At 33.9% G+C, this 22,102-nt stretch overlaps 1 protein-coding gene across 1 annotated transcript in view; it reads left to right on the top strand.

Annotated features, from left to right (window-relative positions):
* Positions 1-22,102, top strand: part of LRP1B (LDL receptor related protein 1B) — a 1,772,547-nt gene that overhangs the window by 1,644,226 nt on the left and 106,219 nt on the right. The window contains exons 75-77 of the mRNA XM_054562474.1: positions 1,115-1,249; positions 5,026-5,145; positions 6,716-6,957. Coding sequence (XP_054418449.1) covers positions 1,115-1,249; positions 5,026-5,145; positions 6,716-6,957 — 497 coding nt within the window. The remainder of the gene's footprint in view (positions 1-1,114; positions 1,250-5,025; positions 5,146-6,715; positions 6,958-22,102) is intronic.

Here is a 22,102-nt window from a genome sequence, read left to right as displayed (position 1 = left end):
TGCTAAATTATTCTTAAAGAAACCATTATTATTTCATTCAGTTAGAATGCTGTGGTACTTGAGTTATAGACCTTGACAGTTATATATTTTATATTTAGAAAATATTTGATATTTGATTTTCCATATTAAAAAATTGAACTTATGATCATAAATTAAGGCTGTTTATAAAAGCCACAAAAATACCTTCTATTTTTCAGTCTTTTATTTTTTTCTTATTTATGCATGTAAGTTATTCCTCACTGGTTGGTGAAGCAAAACCCCTCAGACTATGGCAACATATATCATATCATCCATAGTATAATTCCACTCATGTATTTTAGTTAATGGTATTATATTCAAGAGTTAGTGGGAGTTATTAATGGTTACAATTCAGAAGTTAAAGTTCTCATATTTCTCTGCTTTATTTGTTTAGGTAAAATAGAGTTCATTTAATATTACACCTATAACATTGTCTCCTCATTTAATTGTATTCTAAAATATTTTCCTGAATGGGAGACAAAGCAATGAAATTATAAGTATACTAGGTTATACTTATAACACATATACTTAAAGTCCTGACCTGCACAGCCCATGACCATTGGAACATGTTACATACTCAATCCTCATATGTATGTCCAGGCTATAAAAGTTTAGGAGCTGCTGATTGTGCCTACCTGCTTGAGTAACATGGTTGTACCCAGGATTGTGTTCCTGAATACTGAGTTTAGTTTAACAATAAGTGTTTACATCTCTAGGTAGTTTCTAAGAGGTGTTTTGGTTCTTAGAGAAGGATGCAGTACTCATACGAGTATATCAACATTTTAAAGAGTGCTTGTCATTAGAGTCATTGATTCTTGATTTCCTTTTAGAAAGCAGTGTAGCTAGATAACAGCTATAAATATCACTGTAGGTAGTTAGGTCTAAATGATATTCAATGTAAATGAGTTCAGTTTCTATCTGCTTCTATACCTTTTTATGAGAAAAGAGGGCTTATAAAGGTGAGAAAACCATAATTTCATAAATTCAAAAAAGAGTTATTTGTCATAAAATATATATAATTTTAAATTAGAAAAAAATAAATTCCTACTTCAGGAATTATAATTATGTTGGTTTTGAACATATTTTTAAATCCCAGCTCCCACTGAATATACCTGTGAAGATAATGTGAATCCATGTGGAGAAGATGCATATTGTAATCAAATAAAAACATCTGTTTTTTGTCGATGTAAGCCTGGATTTCAGAGAAACATGAAAAACAGACAGTGTGAAGGTATAGTACATTTCCTCAACAGCTTGCTTTTAAATCTTTAGGTTATAAAAGACTCCCAGAGCTGCTAAACTGTGAGATGACAGGGGATTGATTTCCATCAAAATGGTGTGTATCTATCTACGGGTTACCAGTTTACCTGCAAGCGTGATCGTCCCTGGGGTGAACAGCCTGTTTGTTTGTACTTCTAAGCTGTACTTCTATCACTGAGGCTACAGAGCCTTTTCTGTAGCTGGTAAGACCTCCAAGTATTTCAATAATATTGTTACAATTCCCTTTTGAAATACAGGTAATGAAATTGATGGTTCAGGAACCACTGGAGAATTACAGGCACTTCAGGAAAGAGCATGTTTATGATGACCCATTTCTCTTGAGTTGTGGCATTTGCAATAATGCAACAAGCAATTAATTCACTGCTAGAGGATTGTGGGCTTTTGTTCTAACACCATGTCTTAAACAAGGCTTTGTATTGCCAAGATGTGTCCTTTAAAATTCAAAGACAGGATCTAAATAAATCTCTGTGAGCTTACTTGAGATCATTTAAAAATTGAATATGCAGGATAGGTAGAATTTCATAGTAAGTTATATATAAGTATAATTTGAATCAGGGCTTTAGCTATAGTCATGAAATACTATATGCACTTTCTGCAAGGTTCTTCACTAAAACTGATATTATTGTGATTAGGGTTAAACCTAAATAATGGTTTCACCTGCCAGCTTCCATTACTATTGTCTCTTCATGTTATTCTTGGGTTTATAAAATGGGGAGTTGTAGTGTGGTGGCAAGACTATGTGTGCCTCCGCGGGGAGCGCTGCTCGTCCCACAACCCCCGCTTGGGCAGCAACGGCCACGGGGATGGAGTGTGTTGGGGCGCATTGGGGGAGCACATCGCTCCTGGATCTGAGGGTTGCCATGGCGGAGCCAGCTGAGATGGGAGCGGCAACTCTGAATCCTGCAGAGCCCGTCCTGAGGGTGTCACAGGTGGTGGAATAAACACCAGTCATTGCAAACACTTCTCTGTCTGCCAGGAAAGGGGGCATGGCTCTTCTCTCTAGTGGGGAGGCCCGGAGTCCCTTTGTTCAAAGGTTTTTATTGAAAGGGTTATCAGTGGCGCTAGGTAACAGGAATGCACAGGTGATCTCATTACAGCAGTATGTTCGCGTTTACAGAAAATGGGTGATGTTTTGAAGAAAACAAATGGCAGGAACACATTGATTTACATGGGTCCAAGAGGAGATTAGTAAACAGGAGAGACTAGGAAATATGAGAGCACAGTAAATACAAGAGCGCTTAAGGGTACAGGGTTAGGGTCTGTGGATGATTTAAATTTCCTTCCTAGCAAGAGCTGGCTAGAGCTTTTGAGGGAAGAACAAAGCACACTTTAAAGAATTTACTTTTAAGCCTGATTTCCCCTGAGAAGTGCCAGATCCAGTTTAGGACTGTGTCCAGTATGTTTCGAGCCTGAGCCAGGCTGGGGGAGGGAGCCACCAAGAGACAAGAGTTCTTTCGGATAGAAGGAGGACTCCAGCCATGTCCAAGCCAAGCTGAGGGGTGCAGGCCTTTTTGCCCTTTCTCCATGCCCCCCAATTTCTTCTCTGCTGCCAATACTTGATCAAAATCTGTCTTAGTTTGATATCTCTTGCATGAGATAAGTTACCCATCATGGATTGCTGATCATCACAAGGCAAAGCAGAAAGGCCAGAACCCTGCCAGGGGGAATGGGTTATGTCTCCTCAGAAGCCTGTTTTCTCCAAGGCCTCCCTGATTATTTCCAGCCTTGGGGCCCTCCAAACTGTCGACAGGGTTGCAGTTCCTGAAACCAGACAGGGCGTTTCCCAACAAGGGGTGTGTTTTATAATGTCAATCAAAATTAGATTATTGAAATAAATTAACTACACTCAGACAAAAAGGAAACAAGTGTATCCATTTTTCTTTATTGTTATATTTCATAGCAAATATAACTTGCAGATTACAGTCTGATTTAAATTACTATGAATCCACTGAAACTTTTGTTGTACAAATGTATAATTTTTGAACTCCAATAAATTTTGCATCTTTAATAAATGAAGATTTAACATAAGAAAAAGCAATTTTGACCTTGTATGGAGGGGATAGGCATTTCCTTGATATGTAATCAAAATTTGTGCTCTTCCTTTATACAGCTCAAATAAATAACTTAAGGACTTGTTTTTTGATGTCAAAGCCAAAACTATTCAACTGAAATGTCTAAAGGAAAGAAATAACAGGAATAACAGAAGGAAGTAGAAGGGGAATAACATTTGTGTGCAAGGCATCATTCTAGATGTTAGACATATGTGGAATTCCTCTATTCTCTTCCAGTGCTCATGAAAAAGTCACTATAACTGAGATGAACGGAAAATGGTGATTCTGGCCATTACAGGGCCATCTGAGAAAACTGAGATTTTATTAAATTAACCAGATTTTTACTTATTTTACTTTCTATCAAAAGAAAACCATAGTATCAAGAAACCTAAAATATTTGTTGTAATAGTCTTTGATGTGTAAGTGCACATAACATGTATTTTACTCAGTCCCTGGTGTACTATTCATTAATATAAGTAAATACATTTTTGCCTCATTATCCTACATTTCACATATAGAAATGAATTGTCTTGAGAGTGCTTAAGTTCTTGGGCACAATATCATAACAGAGACAAGAGGATCAGAAAACCTGTGTGCAAGCCTTTGGCTCTGTCATCTCTGTCATGTACAAGTGTCACTGGGAAAGTCCTCATCTCTACCGTGAACCCTTGGAACACTGTTCGGTGCTAAACAAAAGATTATTATTGCTGTGTTTAACCTTAATTCGAGGGACAGACTTACCTCACAAATTTATTATATAATTAAGGAAATTATCTGTGATAAAAGGGGCCAAAGAATTATGCTGTTTGAAAGCAAAAGAAGAGGAAGAAAAGAAAGAGAAAGTGGATAATTCACCAGAATCACCTGATCTCAAACCTGGCCCTGCTCAGGCCATTAAAATCAGAAGCAGATGCTGAATCACAAAATATTCTATGTGATTGATTGATTTATTACTTATGATTTATATGTATTTATTAATATAGGCATCTAGGTTTTGTTTATTTCGCAATGCCCTTGTTACATAGTCACTTCATATATATGACACTAGAGGTGTATTACTGATATATTCATATCTTCATTCTCTGCCAGGCATTGTGCAAAATGCTTGCAATAAAAAATGAGTAAATCATAATTTATTCTCTGAAGAGACTGACAGTCAACTAGGGGATATGAATATATGACAGCATATCTGAAATATAGTGTGAACAATGCTGCAAGAGAAAAATATCAAAACAGCAGAGCATAGAAACTATGGGATAGACAGTTGCTCCTATACACTGATGGAGACCAAGAAAGGCTTCACGTCAGGTGGATCTTGAGAAATGAGTAGAAATTCTTTGCATAAAAGCCAGAAAGTTCATTATAGGACAAAAGAAGGAAACGGCTTAAAAGGAAACCTTAAGATCTATTTATTTGAGGTAGTGCAAATACTAGGGGAGTTTGAAATGGATGTTTCAATGTGTCAAGTAGATTAACAGACAATATACAAACAACTGATAAATTATTATAGTGAAACTATTGTGAAAAGTTATCATGACCTAATAATATTATACAAGTCACTGATAAGGTTTTGAAAAAAATAGAAATAAGAAATGAAATTTGTTATTTTGAAGTGCTGAAGGAATAGAAGTGCTAATTGGGAGTAGATGATGCTATTCTGAGCTCTTCTTTTCAGATATTAATGAATGTTTGGTCTTTGGAACATGTTCACATAAATGTATAAATATAGAAGGATCATATAAATGTGTATGTGACCAGAATTTTCAAGAAAGAAACAGTACTTGCATAGCAAAAGGTAAGGCTATGATCATTATTTCAAATGTTAGTATAATTTTGCTATAAATATCTTATGGAAAGGTTCATGTTGTATTTTAGAAATAGCTTCATGCCTGGCAACATAAAATAAGTCTATTTTTAATGCTTATTAATTTGGCCAGTTGGTTATTTTTGATTTAATTTGTGATGGTTTATAGACATGACAAATACATGGTTGCTGCTAAAAATCACTTATGTTTGAATCAATTTTTCAGGGGCTTAAAAGTTTAAAAACAAATATGATAGAATAGTAAAGTATCTTTCTTTATGGTCCACCCTCAGTGTATTGAGACATTATTACACCATTGGGATGAAAATAACAAGTTAAAAGTTAGCAGTATAGTAGTACAGTCCCCTAGTAGAAGAGTGGAATTTTAAGAAAGAATTTAAAAGGTCTTAAAATAAAATCATGCTTTTAAACTCAGATTGTCTCCATTTAAGAATATTACTTTTAAAATTAAATGATAGTTATGGATTTGGGGATTTATTAGATATGAATTTTAATGCTCATGTTTTATTAAATATTATTTAATAAAATATTACATATTGTTAGCTACATGGTATGTTGGACAATGCTAATAAGATTATTATTACAAGATTAAGACAGCATGATGCAGTGGATTGAGGGTGAATTGTAGAGTTATATGTATTTAGCTGACTGTGTGGTTGGGGGAAGTTTTTGAACTCTGAGTCTCAGTTCTTCATATGTAAAGTGGGAATACTAATATCTATTTTCTATGGTTGTTGAAAGAAGAAAAAGACTGTGAAAGGCTTAACACTGTGCCTGACACAGAGTATACTTTCACTAAACCTGTACAGGTATACTAAACCTGTAGAGCTGAAGCATGACTTACGTATATTTATTTTTGTAAATTTGCAGGTACTTTATATGCCATTTGGCCTTTTTTATGGCTTCATTAATATTTTAATTAATATTTTTGGGATTTAACTGAGGGTTTTACTTGACTCAGGATGTATATCATAACTTCAGGTTAGAGAGTTCCACTTAGCATTCTAGGTAATATTGAGATGATGTCACTTGAATGTAGCAAATACTGATATTTGTATATAATAAAAATAAAATAATTAATATACATAAATATTGGAAGAAAAATACTCTTCATATCTTTATTGTAAGATAGTGATAACTCAGGTGCATAAACTAAATGTTCAGAAATGTTTGAAGCTTAATGAGTGCACAATATAACATCTGCATGTTTAGAAAACATTAGAATATAATATATTGTGACACACCAAAAGAATCCCTCTTCATACAAAGAGTAATTACTATAGATACCTAATCTGTAGCTGTATGGTAAGTTTTTCCCTAGAAAAACCTACATTAATAACTCTTAGAAATGTTTAGGTAACTGTATAATAAATGTACATTTATGAAGATTAAAAAACTGTATGAGGTTGGTTGATTTTTACTGAGGTAAAGAAGAAACTGTTTTGACAATAACAATTCAAGATAATTTAGCAGTACAATCATTGCTTTTACGTTAGTTGAAATTTACTTTATTTTTGTATTTTATTATAATAATCTCCAGGCTCTGAAGATCAAGTTCTCTACATTGCTAATGACACTGATATCCTGGGTTTTATATATCCATTCAACTACAGTGGTGATCATCAACAAATTTCTCATGTTGAACATAATTCAAGGATAACAGGAATGGATGTATATTATCAAAGAAATATGATTATTTGGAGTACTCAGTTTAATCCAGGAGGGATTTTCTACAAAAGGATCCATGATAGAGAAAAAAGGCAAGCAAACAGTGGCTTGATTGTAAGTAAACACATTGACTATTTCAAGGCTCATACCTTCTCACCTCCCTGTTTATTTTAATATATAAATCAAAATGTCTGATTATAGAAGGTAATTAAAATGTCCAATGATTCCTCCCAATATTTTTCCTCTATCAAAAAACATTTCTCGTTCAGGACTGCGTTCGCACTCTCCCCTGAAAAAAAACAAAACAAAAACAAAAAACATTTCTCTACTCATGTATTCTTATAGTTGCAAAAAATTTATATTAATTGCATGTTTTGGTTTTAATGCAATTAACTTAGTTATATAATAATAGTAACATAATACCAAACATTTCTATATTTTTTATTTTATAGTGTTTAACAATTTATTATAAATAGGAGGATTTTTCTCATCATGAGATGGGATTAAAATCATCACTTTTTTGTTAGAAAATAAATTGGCAAAGTATGCAGGAAAAACTGCTTCATTTTTAACAATATGAGAAATATGCTTATATTCTAGGGCAAGAGATCAACTCCATAGTGTAACCACTTCTTCTGACCTTTGACAACTATATTTCAGGGAACCTCCAAAACAGAGCAATATTATTTGTTCGTATATGATGGACACATTGATTATCATGGTTATTCATTTTGAGGAAAATAAACTAGAATTTTTTTTTACATCTGTGGTTTTTAGAATATCCTTTTTTGTTTTAGATAATGTCAATTTATTGTAGATCTCATATTCTGAAGTAATCTTGGAGAAAAATTACAGGCGAATACGTATTTTTATGGTGCCTTGCCCATTGCCATACAACCAAAAAGCCAATGGCTATCACAGTAGAATGTGGCTGAATCTTCATATTTGAAAAGAATCAGAGGCACCTATCTGGAAATCCTCACTACCTTTTGCAGTGGTATCTACCATAAAAACTTGAACTACATAAATATCATTTACTAGAACTTTGAAACATATTTTTATCAATTGTAAATAGCAATTCAGTTGTTTTTTTTCTTTTTTTACTAATGTTCAAGGACAGTTTTCTCCATTTTCCCCCCATTACTCCCTCCACCCCTCCCATCCCCACCTCCCACCTTCAATCCTACCCACTTTGGCTTTGTCTCTATATATCCTTTATACATTTCCTTGATTACCCTTCCCCTATCTCCTTCTGTTATACCTTCCCCCCTCTTCTGGTCACTGTCAGTCTCTTCTTTATTTCATTGACTCTAGTATTATTTTGCTTGCTCGTTTGTTTTGTTGATTAGGTTCCTCCCCTTATAGGTGAAATCGTATGGTATTTGTATTTCACCACCTTGTTTATTTCACTTAGCATAATGCTCTCCAGATCCATCCATGTTGTCATGAAGGGAAGGAGATCCTTCTTTCTTTCTGCTGTGTAGAAGTCCATTGTGTAAATGTACCATAGTCTTTTCATCCACTCATTTATTGATGGGCACTTAGGTTGCTTCCAATAATTGGCTACTGTAAATTTTGCTGCTATGAACATTGAGGTGCATAGGTTCTTTTGAATTGATGTTTCAGAATCCTTAGGGTATAATCCCAGAAGTGGAATCTCTGGGTCAAAGGCAGTTCCATTTATAGCTTCTTGAGAAAATTCCATACTGTTTCCACAGTGGCTGCACCAGTCTGCATTCCCACCGACAGTGCCCTAGGGTTATCTTTTCTCCACAACCTCGCCAGCACTTGTTTGTTGATTTGATTACAATGGCCATTCTGACCACTGTGAAGTGGTATCTCATTGTAGTTTTAATTTGTATCTCTCCGATGGCTAGTGATGCTGAGCATCCTTTTATATGTCTCTGGGCCCTGGGTATGTCCTCCTTGGAGAAGTGTCTGTCCAAGTCCTTTGTCCATTTTTTAATTGGGCTGTTTTTCTTCCTGGAGTGGAGTTGTGTAAGTTCTTTATATATTTTGGAGATCAAACCTTTGTCCAATGTATCATTGCCAAATATATTTTCCCATATGGTTGGTTCCTTTTCATTTTGCTGATGTTTTCTTTAGCCATGCAGACGCTTCTTATTTTGATGAAGTCCCATTTGTTTATTCTTTCCTTTATGTCCCTTGCTCTAGGGGACATATTCATGAAAATATTGCTCTGTGGAATATCTGAAATTTTCCTGCCTATGTTCTCCTCTAAGACTTTTATGGTGTCATGACCATATATTTATATTTAAGTCTTTTATCCACCTTGAGTTTATATTTGTGTATGGTGTCAATTGGTTATCAAATTTCAATTTTTTGCATGTAGCTGCCCAGCTCTCCCAACACCATTTGTTGAAGAGGCTATTTTTACTCCAATTTATGCTTCTGCCCCCTTTGTCAAATATTAATTGACCATAGAGACTTGGGTTTATTTATGGGCTATTTTGTTCCATTGGTCTATGTATGTGTTCTTATGCCAGTACAAAACTGTTTTACTTACAGTAGCCTTGTAGTATAGTTTGATATCAGGTATTGTGATCCCTCTGACTTTGTTCATCTTTCTCAAAATTGCTGCAGCTATTCAGGGTCATTTTTTGTTCCATATAAATTTTTGAAATGTTTTTTCTATATCTGTGAAATATATCATTGATATTTTAATAAGGATTGCATTGAATCTATAATTGCTTTGGGTAGTATAGACACTTTGATGATGTTAATGCTTCCAATCCATGGGCATGGTATATGCTTCCATAATATTGTAAGTCCTTGCCTCAGCAATCAGACAAAAAAGAAAGAGAAAGAAGGAAGGAAGGAAGGAAGGAAGGAAGGAAGGAAGGAAGGAAGGAAGGAAGGAAGGAAGGAAGGGAAGGAAGGAAAGGAAGGAAAGGAAGGAAAGGAAAGGAAAGAAGGATGGGAGGAAGGAAGGGCAGGCATCCAAATTGGAAAGGAGGAAGTAAAACTGTCACTGTTTGCAGATGATATGATAGTGTACCTAGAAAACCCCATAGACTCTACCAAAGAACTACTTGACCTGATAAGTTAATTTTGGAAAGCAGAGGGATATAAAGTTAATATTCAGAAATTGAAGGCATTTTTATATACCAAAAATGAAATATCAGAGTCAGAAATCAGGGAAAAAATTCCATTTCCTGTAACAATAAAAAAAATAAAGTACCTATGAATAAACCTTACCAAAGAGGTAAAAGACCTGTACTCAGAAAACTGCATACACAACACTGAAGAAAGAAAGGCAGATACAAATAAATGGAAGCAATAAGCTGGTTTTAAGAGAAGCAACATTAACTGTTGAACTCAGGTGAGATTAACTATGAGTAAAAATCCATATATATCAGAGTTGTTTATTCAGTTCTTCCTTCTCCAAACACAATGTTATACAATAGCTTTAGTTCCATTAAGAAGAGTTCTCAGATAGAACCAAGACACTGAGTAGATCAGTCTGCCCTCTATCACTCATACATAATCTACTCCCTCCTTATCAGACCAAAAGACAGACTGAGTCTTGGCTAGTTTTAACTTTCTTTATCTCTAAAATGGAAGTCTGCTTTGCAAAAACATTGTTCCTATGATACCATTTCACCTCTTATTAATGAAGTTACAAAGGATATATACCATGGAGTTACATTGCCAGAGTTTTAATTTTATTCCTATTGCTAATTAGCTTCTTGGTTTCTCTAAACTCTCTATTTCATAAAATTTAGTGAGGAATATATATTATATGTTTATTAGTGTTTATGGTTCTTGGCAAATAGTGGGTATTATCTAGATGCTTGCCATTAACAGGATTATGATTGATGATGTTTCATCATCAATCATAATGATGCCAATTATGTTTTTGATGATAATGATTGCAAGGTGTTCTTCTCTATTGTCACATTAAAAATTATTTGCAACTTATGTTTGTCTGAATTTTGTAGTTGCTAAAATATCTCTATAAGTAACTTTAATATAAATTGTCAGTGAAAACGATTTGATCATTATTTTGGTCTTGCGGATCTCTCAGGTGGAGCACACAAGCACCTTGCCCAACCCCTTCCCCAGGTGTGCTTTCCTTGCCTTTCTCTTTCTCCTAAGCCCAAAGGGCCCTGCTTTTGCCTCTGTAACTTGTTTTTTGAGTCCATTTCTTCTACAGCTCACTTCTTCTACCTCTGCGATTTTCTAAACAAATTTTCTCTTATAAAAACATTTTATTTTGGTTTTGTGCTTGGGGTGATTGATGATATACAGTATCCTCTAATAAGCAGAGTTTATTGTAGGTCAGAAGAGAAATATATTTAATGTTTGATAATTAAGTTTTTACTTTTATACACGAAACAAAAATGTATATATTTTACTGGTATGTTATATATTTATTTATATGTATTTATTTTACATATTTTAATCTTTAATTTAATTAATGCAGTATAGACTCTTTCATAAACAGTGTCAAAGCTATAGATTAGCCTCTTTCCAGTAGGATATGAAACTTCATTCATTCTTGTAATGGTAGTGATTATTTGTGTTGTACCACCTAAACTTTGTTTTTTTCTCTCTTCTTAGACCTACACATGATTGACAGTATTCATTCAGAATAAAAATATGTAGCAGTAGTGTATATTTTCTATGAACTCCTTATAGCAAACTAAATGTCATGATTATGAAGCTAGGATATCTGAGCCATGAGTTTTAGCACCATATTCTAAGCCATTAAAACTTCTAATGCAGAAGTTTTAACTTATGCATTATTTTTAAAACAGCACTTAAGGCTACACTAATGAGCGTAAATGTTAAATTTTGCATGCTCAATCTTTTTGTAATCCTGATATCACAATAGTATAAATATAGAATAAAGCCATACTTACTACCTTAATTAAATGAGCAATGTGCATTCTAGAGTAATTGTATGACTTACTTATAGCCAAACAACTATAATGTGACAAAATTTAGGCTTTAACTTGAGGGACTTGTAACATCTTTGAGTTTCAGCTACTCATCTGACAAATAACTGTAGTATTGGAGTAGACAATTTCCACACAACTCCTCCCAGGAAGTAAATATATATATAAATGATTTCCAAAATCTGTGTGTCACAGTTTTGTCCATCAAGTTAATAGCTGGACAATTTGTATTTATTTCTCTAAAATCTATCTTGTATATAAATAACTGATTTTCTGTCCTTACAAATTACTCTGACATGTATTGTACTTGCTCTTTTATGGTCACCAGCTAGTCATCCATTAGTTCAATAAACATGTGAACTATTTCATCTAAGTTTTGATACAAATATTAAATTACGGTGCCCTGAGAATGCTCCACCTCTTACTAAATAAAACTCAAGATTTTCTTCTAAGATGAATATGGAACATTGGTTTCTTTTTCTGAATCAATAGGTGAAAGGGAAAAAAAACACATATCAAACTACTCACACTGTACTTATAACCCCATTATTTTTGAACCAAATGAAAGCAGTTAGCCATTTGACAACAGAATGCCTTGAAAGCATATTCACAGATACTGAAAATTTTGAAATATTTCAATCTATGTAAAGGGTAGGAAATATGTTGTATCAGATATCAGAAGGAGATTGCTCAGGCAACTAAATGTTTATTGAAGTCCATTACAAAGCAGGTAATATTTAATATGATATCTTTGAATTAGTGAAGGAAATAGACTTATGTAATTTCTGAAAATGGTTGAAATATTATAGTTACAAATTTAAATTTCAAATGTACACATGTTTATTTACATATAGAAGTGCTTATGATTTTTATAATCCCTAGGGCTGTACAAAAGGGATGAATTTTTTTTCTTTAAGAAAATTAAACAATTTAAAATTTAAAAGACTAACATGATTCAATCTATATGTAAACTATAAAAATATATCTGAATTTCAATTTTAGTAATTAATACAGATTCTGATAGCATTATACAATTGAACACACTGGCAATTTATCGTTTATACTATGAAGTGCTGTACAGCAAAGCACATGGTGACAAGCACTATAAAGTGAGTTAACTCTTATAAAAATGCAAATAACTAAAAATACAGATTAGATTTTTACCATTAAAGAGCTAAGTATTCCTGAGTAAGAAAAATGGTTCATCTGATCTGATTTTTGAGAAGTGAATATGAGATACTCTTTTGGGTATTTTCTCTGTTATGCAAAAGAGAATGTTCAGAATGAACATGCTTATACTTTATTAATAATTATATCCATTATTCAAAAAGTTGATTAGGCCATTTCTTGTCCTCAAAATCTTTTAACAAAATGTCCAATTGTTATTTTTATTAGGTTTCAATTTTTAATTGGAGTGCTAGATAAAACCTCAAAGCCAATACATGGGTCTGTGTGTCTGTCACCAACACATGCACACCCGTGCACTTGAGTGTATGGGTGTACGCAGGTACCTGTGCTTAAGTGTGTGTGCGCATAGCAAAATCTTTAGTGTTATTTTAGAATATTTAGGTACTGGTAAAAACTGGTAATTTTTTAAAATTCTTTTTTTATTTTTTCTTTATTATTGTTAATTGATTTAACCATTAGTGTTCTAAATTGAAACTGTCTATACTTCATAGCAAGAATACTTTTAAAACCATATTTTATTCAAATCAATCTAAAACTATATTAATTTATTACAATTTCTTTAGAAGAAGTCTAAAACTATCAGATTATTACATTATTGCCATTTTGTGTTGTTGATTGAATAAGACAGGCATTTAACAATACATTAAAGTTTATCTGTAACAGCTCTGTCAATAATCAAAATTTTACTGAACATAAATATTATATGCATATATAAAACATGATTTTATACTTAATAACCCTGAATAAATTATTGATCAAACTGTATATCATTTTAAGAAAAACCTATCATGTTTTATTCATTCATATTAAAAATTTATTTAAATATTTCTTTTTATTAGGTGTGGTTCTTGGTTCTTGGGATACAATATTGATAACATAGAGTCTTATATATAGACAATATAAATTTTAGATTCTAGGGAAAAGAGACAAAGTCAAGTAAACTCATAAATAAATAAATAAAATCTTATTTTAAAAAATGTATTGAAGGAAATAAATAATGGACTAAAAAAGAAGCACTCAGTTGTAAGTATTTTTTTTTTGGATAGAATGATCAGTAAAGGCCCATTCTAAGAGAGGAGATTTGAGCTAAACCTAAGAGGAAGTAACATCATGTTATTTATATCTAAGATAACTAATTTGCTTTTTTTAATTTTATTTTTTTACTGTTCAAATACATTTGTCTCCACCTTCCCACCCCCACTTTCCCTACCCCCCTCCCCCACCTTTCTCCCTCAATCCTTTCCCACTTTGGCTTTTTTTTTTTAATAGCATAAAACAACCACTTTATTTTGCCAATATGTTCTGTAGGTCAGGAGTTTGGACAGGTCTATACGGGGACAGCTTGTCTCTGGTCCAGGATACCTAATCTTTGCTGAAAATGTTACTGAGCAAAAGGACCCGTTGTGGAGGGTGCCCAGATGCTATTACCGAAAAAACGACACCCTCCTTCCCCGGGACTCCTTGGTTGTGGATTGTTTGCCCGCCACCCTTGGAATTATGGCTCTGAATGGCAGAGTTTGGTGAAAAGGAAAGGAACTATTTATTCAAAATAGTTCTTCATTTTACAGGTTTGATTAATGGCTAAATGTCACCCTTAAACCTGAAAATCCCTTCCAAACAACCACCAGTACACGCACTGTCCTGCCTTCCCCTCTCTGCCCAGTCAGGCCAGTCAGGCCAGTCAGGGGTACCATCCTTTAGAAGAAAAAGAACAGAAGTCCAGGGCTCAGCTAGGCAGGCCTCTCGTGGGTCTCAGCACCATCTACTGCAATGCTGCAATCTCCAGCTCTTAATCCATAACTGTGTGGCACCTTCTCATGGCCCACAAGCAGGAGTCCTTTCTCCCCTCTTTCTTCACGTGTGGTCTTCACACTGTTCCCCAGATTCTGTGTCCCTTTGTCTCTCCTGCAGGCCCTGTCTCTTTATCTCTCAGTTACATTCTGTATTAAGTCTTTTAAACCTTTGTGATTAGCTTTGGTGATATGCCAAATAATCCTCTTTGCAAATGAGGAACAAAGCTATCCTGTTATTGACATGCAAACTGACTCTCAATGGCTCTGCTCAAGGCTCTCATCCCCCATGGCGGCCCACCCTGGGGTGAGGAGAATATATTTTTCTTGGGCACCCCAATCTCTGGACCCTATTACAAAATACCCTTTGTGGGGGGCCCTGGCTGTGCCCCATTACAAAAAGACTCACTGGCCAGGAGGTACTCAATTGTGGTAATAAAGGCTTACCCTCTCCTGAGTTTGGCTTGAGGGCTGGAAAAATGTGAGAACAGGGGACTCTACAGGAGCGCCTGTCTCTCCATGTGACATCCTTGCAGAATGCTGGCTTAGAGCCATTGACTCTTTACAGAGTGGGTCAGTGAGCCAAGTACAAGGGTTCAGACATATGAGGCTATCACTGCCTTGCCTCTGGTGACCTGCTTTGTAGATCACAAAGTCGTTTTTGCTGAATCTGGTTGCAAGCAAATTACAAGGCTGCTCAGATCAAAAGGAAAGGTGCATAGAACCTAATTTTAAGGGAAAATGTCAAAAAATTAGCACCCACTTAAAAAAAAAATGCACAACTGGGTTACTGCATGTGGTATTAAAAAATTGTTGGAGCAAGGACAAATAGCAAAAAGTAAAACCAACAAACAACAAAATCAACAAAACGAAACAGAATCCCTGCACAGCTTGTATATATTTAAATTTTTTGCCAGTAATGTTTTTTTCTTCCTTTGTTTTAAAGTTTTTATTTTTTTTATTTTCTGGGGAGGGGGAATTTTAGGCATTTTTTAAAATTATTGTTCAAATACATTTGTCTCTACCTTCTCGCCACCACTTTCCCCTGCCCCACCCATCCCCACCTCCCTCCCTCAATCTTTTCTCACTTTGGCTTTGTCCCTGGGTCCTTTATACATGTTCTTTGACCTGACCCTTACCTTCCCTTTCCCCATTCCCCCCCCTTCCCTCTTGATTCTGTTGGTTTCTTTTTTCTTTCATTGTTGCTGGTTATATTTTCCTTGCTTGTTTGTTTTGTTCATTAGGTTCCACTTATAGGTGAGATCATATGGTATTTGTTTTCCCCCCTCCCCCGGCTTATTTCACTTAGCATAATGCTCTCCAGTTCCATGAATGCTGTCCCGAAGAAATTTATACAATGGAATACCATGCAGCAGAAAGAAAGAAAAGAGTCACTTTGGCTTTTTATATAGAGAATGGATTTGGTGGGTGGGGGGAAGCTCAAATAGACATTAGTCTCAATGGATGGTAGAAATTTAACTTAAAATGTTTGCAAACAGGATGAATGTACAAAATGAGAATAGGAAGACTCAAAACTAATACCTAAATTTCTTAATTACACAACTTGATGAGCGATGAAGATGATAAACTTCAGGTTCAGTTGTAGGCATGTTAAGTCTGAGATTAAAAGTCTGAGATTAAGTCTGAGATTAAGTCTGAGATTAAAATGATGACAAGGTGTGGCCAGTGCATTAGGAAAAAACAAAAGAATGTACAGTTACAGAAACTAGAAGAAATTGGTATTTTGAGAAAGAGTTTTATAGTTAAAATAATGAAGGGTTCAATAAATGTGGTGACAGAGAGTCATTAAACATCTTGACAGTGCTTGGAGTCATCAAGAACACCAACTGCAGAGAACACTCAGTGGTTCTACATCAGTCATTCTCAGTGGGAATGACCTACCATCCCAGAGGATATTTGGTAACTCCTGGAGATCTTTTTGATTGTCACAACTGGGTGGTGCTGCTGGCATCAGTGAGTAGAGGCCAGGAAGGCTGCTTAATACCCTACAAATCATAAGCTGGTTCCTCACAATGAGGATTTATCCTGTCCAAAATGGCAGTGCTGTGAGAGTTGAGAAACCTTTCTTTACATAACAAAAATGTCAGCCTCTCCAGTCAAGCTTTAAGAAGATATTTTTGTTTGTTTCACCATTTTCTGTGATAATAACCCTAAAATACAAAATGGTACTAAAATCAATCATTGATATATTCTTTTATTGATCTCTTGTTTTACCTCTCACCTTCTCAGTCTTTTGATAGATTTTTCCTTCCGTCTTATTAAAATGTCCTCAGTTTCTGACCTTTATCATCTTATTTTTAAAAAGTTTTCCTCACTTCCTTATAGAGTTTATATAAGTTCATGGGGTTTTTTTGTTTTGCTTTTTTTTTTTTTTTAATGTATTCTTATGCTTACAGTTACCTAGTAAATATTAGGTTCTGTCACACTGCTTACACTGCTTTTCCTTTTGGATATTTAAAAATATTCCCAAAGTAGCACACCTAAAAATAAACTTCATATATGATCTACACAATCTGCTTTCCTAATCTCATTTAATAGCAACTTCATTTTTCAAATGCTCAAAGTAAAAATGTTGGCGTCGTCGTTGACCCCTTTCCTCTCATAATTTAAAAATCAAACAATGTCATTAAATCTACCTTCAAAGTATGTGCAGGATTTTACTACCTCACAGGTTAACTCGAAGTATTTTATTTTGAACCATCATCAACTTTCTTCTCAATTAGTGCAATAGCCTCCTAGCTGGTCATCTCGTTTTCTTTTTTACTCGCAACACAGTAGCCAGAATGCTCCTTCTACAGCATAAATCAGATCACATCATATCTTTAATGAAAAATATCCAGTGGTTCCTCACTGTTTCTCATATTTTACAGGGTTAAAAAATGTAGTCTTCTGTTATTTTTCTGACTTCATCAAATATTACTTTCCACCTTACTCTTTTCCATGGAAGCAATGCAATATATAAAGCTCATCACTACCTGCTAATATAAGGACTTCCCTGAAATGTTCTCTTGGCATAGTTTGTTTGTTTGTTTGTTTGTTTTTGTTTTTGTTTTGTTTTTGTCAGATACTCTACATTCCTGAACTCCTTCAAGTTTTTGCTCAAATATAATCTTGTGAATCCATAACATTGATAATTACAATCTATTGTCCCACTACCATCCTGGTATATTCAGTGACCCGCTCTTTTTGTTAAACTTCTATATAATATACTGGTCTATTATGTTTATGATCTGTTGCCTACTTCACGTTGTTATAAATAAATTCCAAGATGGCAGGTATCTTAGCTCTACTGGCTACCACCATAGCCTTAACATCTAGAACACAGTCTGTCATAAATACATATATATATATTTTTATTAGAAGCAATAAATTAACTGATAATCTTTGGTATGCAGGAAAGTAGTATATCAATCTGAAAAGTTATCTTTTACAAGTTATTTTTCTCTTCCTTAATATTCAATTAATCATAAGTTTAAATACATTTATCATTAGCTATATTCAATTTTATCCTATTTTATCCTCTTCTGCCTCACAAAAACCTAGATTAAACTTTCACATTCTTCCTCCGGAGTCCAGATAAGCCTCCTCTGATTTTCCTGTATCTATGTTTAGTCCTAAATCCCAATCCATTCTCCACACCATAGCCAAAATAATCTCAAAATTTTGAGTAATCACCATGCCTCCCATCTTAAATCCTTCTAATGCATTTCCATTAAAAAAAAAATCATTGAATTACCAGCTTTTCCATTACACCCTTGCCATACCTTCACACACCTATGAACACACCCATGTACACCCACAAACAAATTTATTCCAGCCATATATAAACCATATTTTATTTCCAAGAATGCAACTTCATTTTAGAATCTTCATAAATATTATCTCCTCTGCCTCCTTTAATTATCCTGGTGAACCAGGACTAAGACTGGTCTGAGTCTTGTTTAAACATTAGAGACCCAACCTATATAAGATATTTTCAGGTCTTTCAAAAGACCTAATTGAACTGTTATTGTTGGAAGGGATAAGATCACAGAAAAATTAACTATTCTCTAAAGAATGTCAATTATATGCCCAAGAAGTAGCCTATGAGGTGATCTCATTACTATTCCAGGTTCTGTTAAGACTCGAAATTGTATCGGTAGTTTATCTAGGGAGCAATAAGATAGTATAAAGCAAATTTTAATGAAACTTGAAAGAAAATAACATATGATAGTATTATATACACACACATATTTACAAACTGAATGGATTTGATGTATGAGAGACACTGAATTATAAAAGCCCAATTTATGAGTTCATAACACATACACATACACAGGTCTGCTACATACACTGAATATTCCTATTTATCCACAAGATGCTTGCCCAATATTTCTGGAGACACACTCTCAATATATGCTTCTATGAGTCTTTTTTTCCTATTGTTTATTGTGTCTTAATACCCTTTCTTATAGATACATGTTTTAACCATTAAAGTCAACTTCTGTTGCCTCTTTAAGGCATGGGATTCAAGTCAGGTATATAGGTAAGATAAATGTGTGAAACAGATTGCACATGGATTAGGTACCCAGGTGAAGGGGCAAACTGTACACATTGACTGCTATTCTAAATGCTGGTGGCTTTTGATATACTGTGTTATATGCCTTTAATTTTTACAAAAAAAAGTTTAAATTTTAAAGCAATATACCTTTAATTTTCAAGTCAGAATCTGAAGTTTTTTTTAACCTAAATTTAGTTCTCAACCTATCATTTTACAACCTCTGCTTTTAGATAACTGCAGTACATCTCAAGTTTTACGCTTGTTTAAGCTGTAAATGTCAGAAGGCAACTCGATTCTTTATTCCAGGTCACTGAATAGGAACATGATATCAAAATTACCCCCTTAAATAATGACACATTTTTAACTTCCTTTCACATTTTTATGCTTAATGCATGACAATTTATAATTAGCATTAAATATACCCTTCAGGTTATATAAAATCCAGACTTACATACAATGAATAGTATTTTAAATTCTTAAACTGTTTTCTATCTACAATTTCTTTTGGAGAAGGGATTATTTCAATTGAGTAATTTTAAAGCTATGTTTATATAATATAGACCAAAAATGTAAATAATGTGAGATATATCACACATATACACACGTTTTTTAAAGTTGCTTTACATCTTTGTTTTAATAACATTACTTTAGGGATAATTAACTTTAGTAAAATAGGCTGAATTTGATTTTCTTAGGTTCACATAAAGATGAAAAAACACAAACAAATAAAATAGGCAACCACCTCAATCCATCCTGTGATAACAATATTTTCTTAAAGTATATTGCTAACTATAAGAATTTGGTTAAAAAGAAGATACTGTTTCCATGGTTCAAATACTTGAAATCCTCTTTTGTAAGTTTTTCTCTCTCCTTGATTTAGAATAAATAAGTAAATAAATATCTCCAGTGTCATATCTTTAGTTTACTGAAGCTGGAGTAATGACAGATACCTTGCAGTCCACAGCTGTATAGGATCAGTTGTTTAAAGTAGCAGTCTCTAATTTTGTTATAATTGAGCTGCCAATTTTGCTGTAAAATTTAAGCATTTCATTCATTTGACTAATATATTCTTACGAAAATGAATGTCTCAGGCCTCAAAACTTTGGCTGTGTATTTGGAGAGCTTATTAAGAAAGAAATCATCTTTCTGAGAAAGCAGGCAAAATGTGTTTTCTACTTTGTGCAACAAACAATATGAGCAATGCCTTTTGTTGCCAGGGTAACCATATGTCTCTGTAGTCTCTTAAACATGACATGTCATTAGTAGTCTACTTCATTGGCCTATCTGTCTAATGAGCCAAAGGGACAAATGAGACTTTTATATTTTTCTTTTTTTAATTATATGTGTTTGTTTTGTTTCATTTTCAGTCTCTTTGGAGGCAAATGACTTAGCTGCATTTTTAGCTTTTCTGTTTCTGTTTTCCCAAGTCAGACTCCATTCCATTGTTAGAACCTGTTTGCTTTTCCTGTGCCTTCCACTCGTTGTATTTACCTGATTGATTCTAAACCATTTCATAAATTGTTCACTTTATGAAAACCCAACAGGAATTTCTGCCTTCTACTCTTCAGTCAATATCAATATAGAAGTCCCTTTTATATGGCTTATGCATTTGCATTCTTGGTCTAACTGTGAGCAATAAAGAGGAACCATTTTATCCCAATGGAACTCACTATAAAGAGGGATTTTCTCTTTTAGTCATAAGTCCCTTGACAATAGTCCCATCCTGTTACTGTCTTCTTCCTATTCTTTCCTCTTCTGTTCAGTCCTGCACTCTTTGGTGTTGAAAATCACTGAACATTCAATATGTTCTGGGTCATTGAGAATAAACCCCTGGTAACATCTTCACCCTGCTGCCTTTATTCTCTGAGAATCATCTTGTCATTGATGATTCATGACTTTAAGTTGAATTTATTAGCTGTGACAATCTTTCACCCCATACTCTACCTACTTTAGTTGATATTGGAATGATATGAGGAATTCCTTAATCAAGGAACCAGAGAATAAATGTGTAGATTTAAGTAAGTCCGTATCTCATTTGTATTTGGCTGTGTATTTGTGTTTAGCATTAAAAAATAGCATTTTTCCTCTCTCTAAGTAGTATTCTTTACCCTTGCAGGATGACTGAAATTTGATTTGTTCTTCTTTAATTTATGATTAGTAGAATCTTCATCAGATTGCTTACCTGAAAAAGTATCACTAAATCAAACTTCTGAATGCTCTATTTACATTAGGAATTTGGGTTCTTAATTGTCAGCAGTCTGGGTTTAGCAGTATAGAATAGAGAGGTAATTAGAGGTTTTTTTTAGCATAAGTATAATAAAATGAAAATCCTATATTAAAAAAGTGGAACTTTGCATGATATATATCCTATTTTAGACAGAACACCATTATGATATGAAATCATATGTATATTTACATCTGATGAAGGGGAATAGTTTTGTTTGTTTTTTTTCTATGCTCATACTAGGCAGTAAATATCATCTTTTTCTGAATCCTAAAGGCTTGTTCTACTGAAGTTAGAAAATGATAAGTATGCTCCAATAGGCTCTAAACAGATTATAATGATTATTTTTTCCATTGTCTCTCCTGTTTATAAACAGTAGAAACACTGCCAAGCCCATGCCATTTGTTGATATAATTACTTCTAAATGCCTCCAAACTGGGAAAAAAAACAGTTAATTTAAACGATACTGGAACACATGAAAATAACTTTGTGAATTGGCTGACAGAAACCTTTACATTCTATTCATCTATGTGTATTATTTATATGTCATTTCTACAGTATATATGCATAGTGT

This window comes from Pteronotus mesoamericanus, unplaced genomic scaffold (genome assembly GCF_021234165.1).
Source record: "Pteronotus mesoamericanus isolate MK-2021 breed Mesoamerican mustached bat unplaced genomic scaffold, CSHL_Meso_final scaffold_651, whole genome shotgun sequence".
Taxonomy (NCBI): Eukaryota; Metazoa; Chordata; class Mammalia; order Chiroptera; family Mormoopidae; genus Pteronotus; species Pteronotus mesoamericanus.
This window is presented reverse-complemented; position numbering and strand designations above follow the sequence as displayed.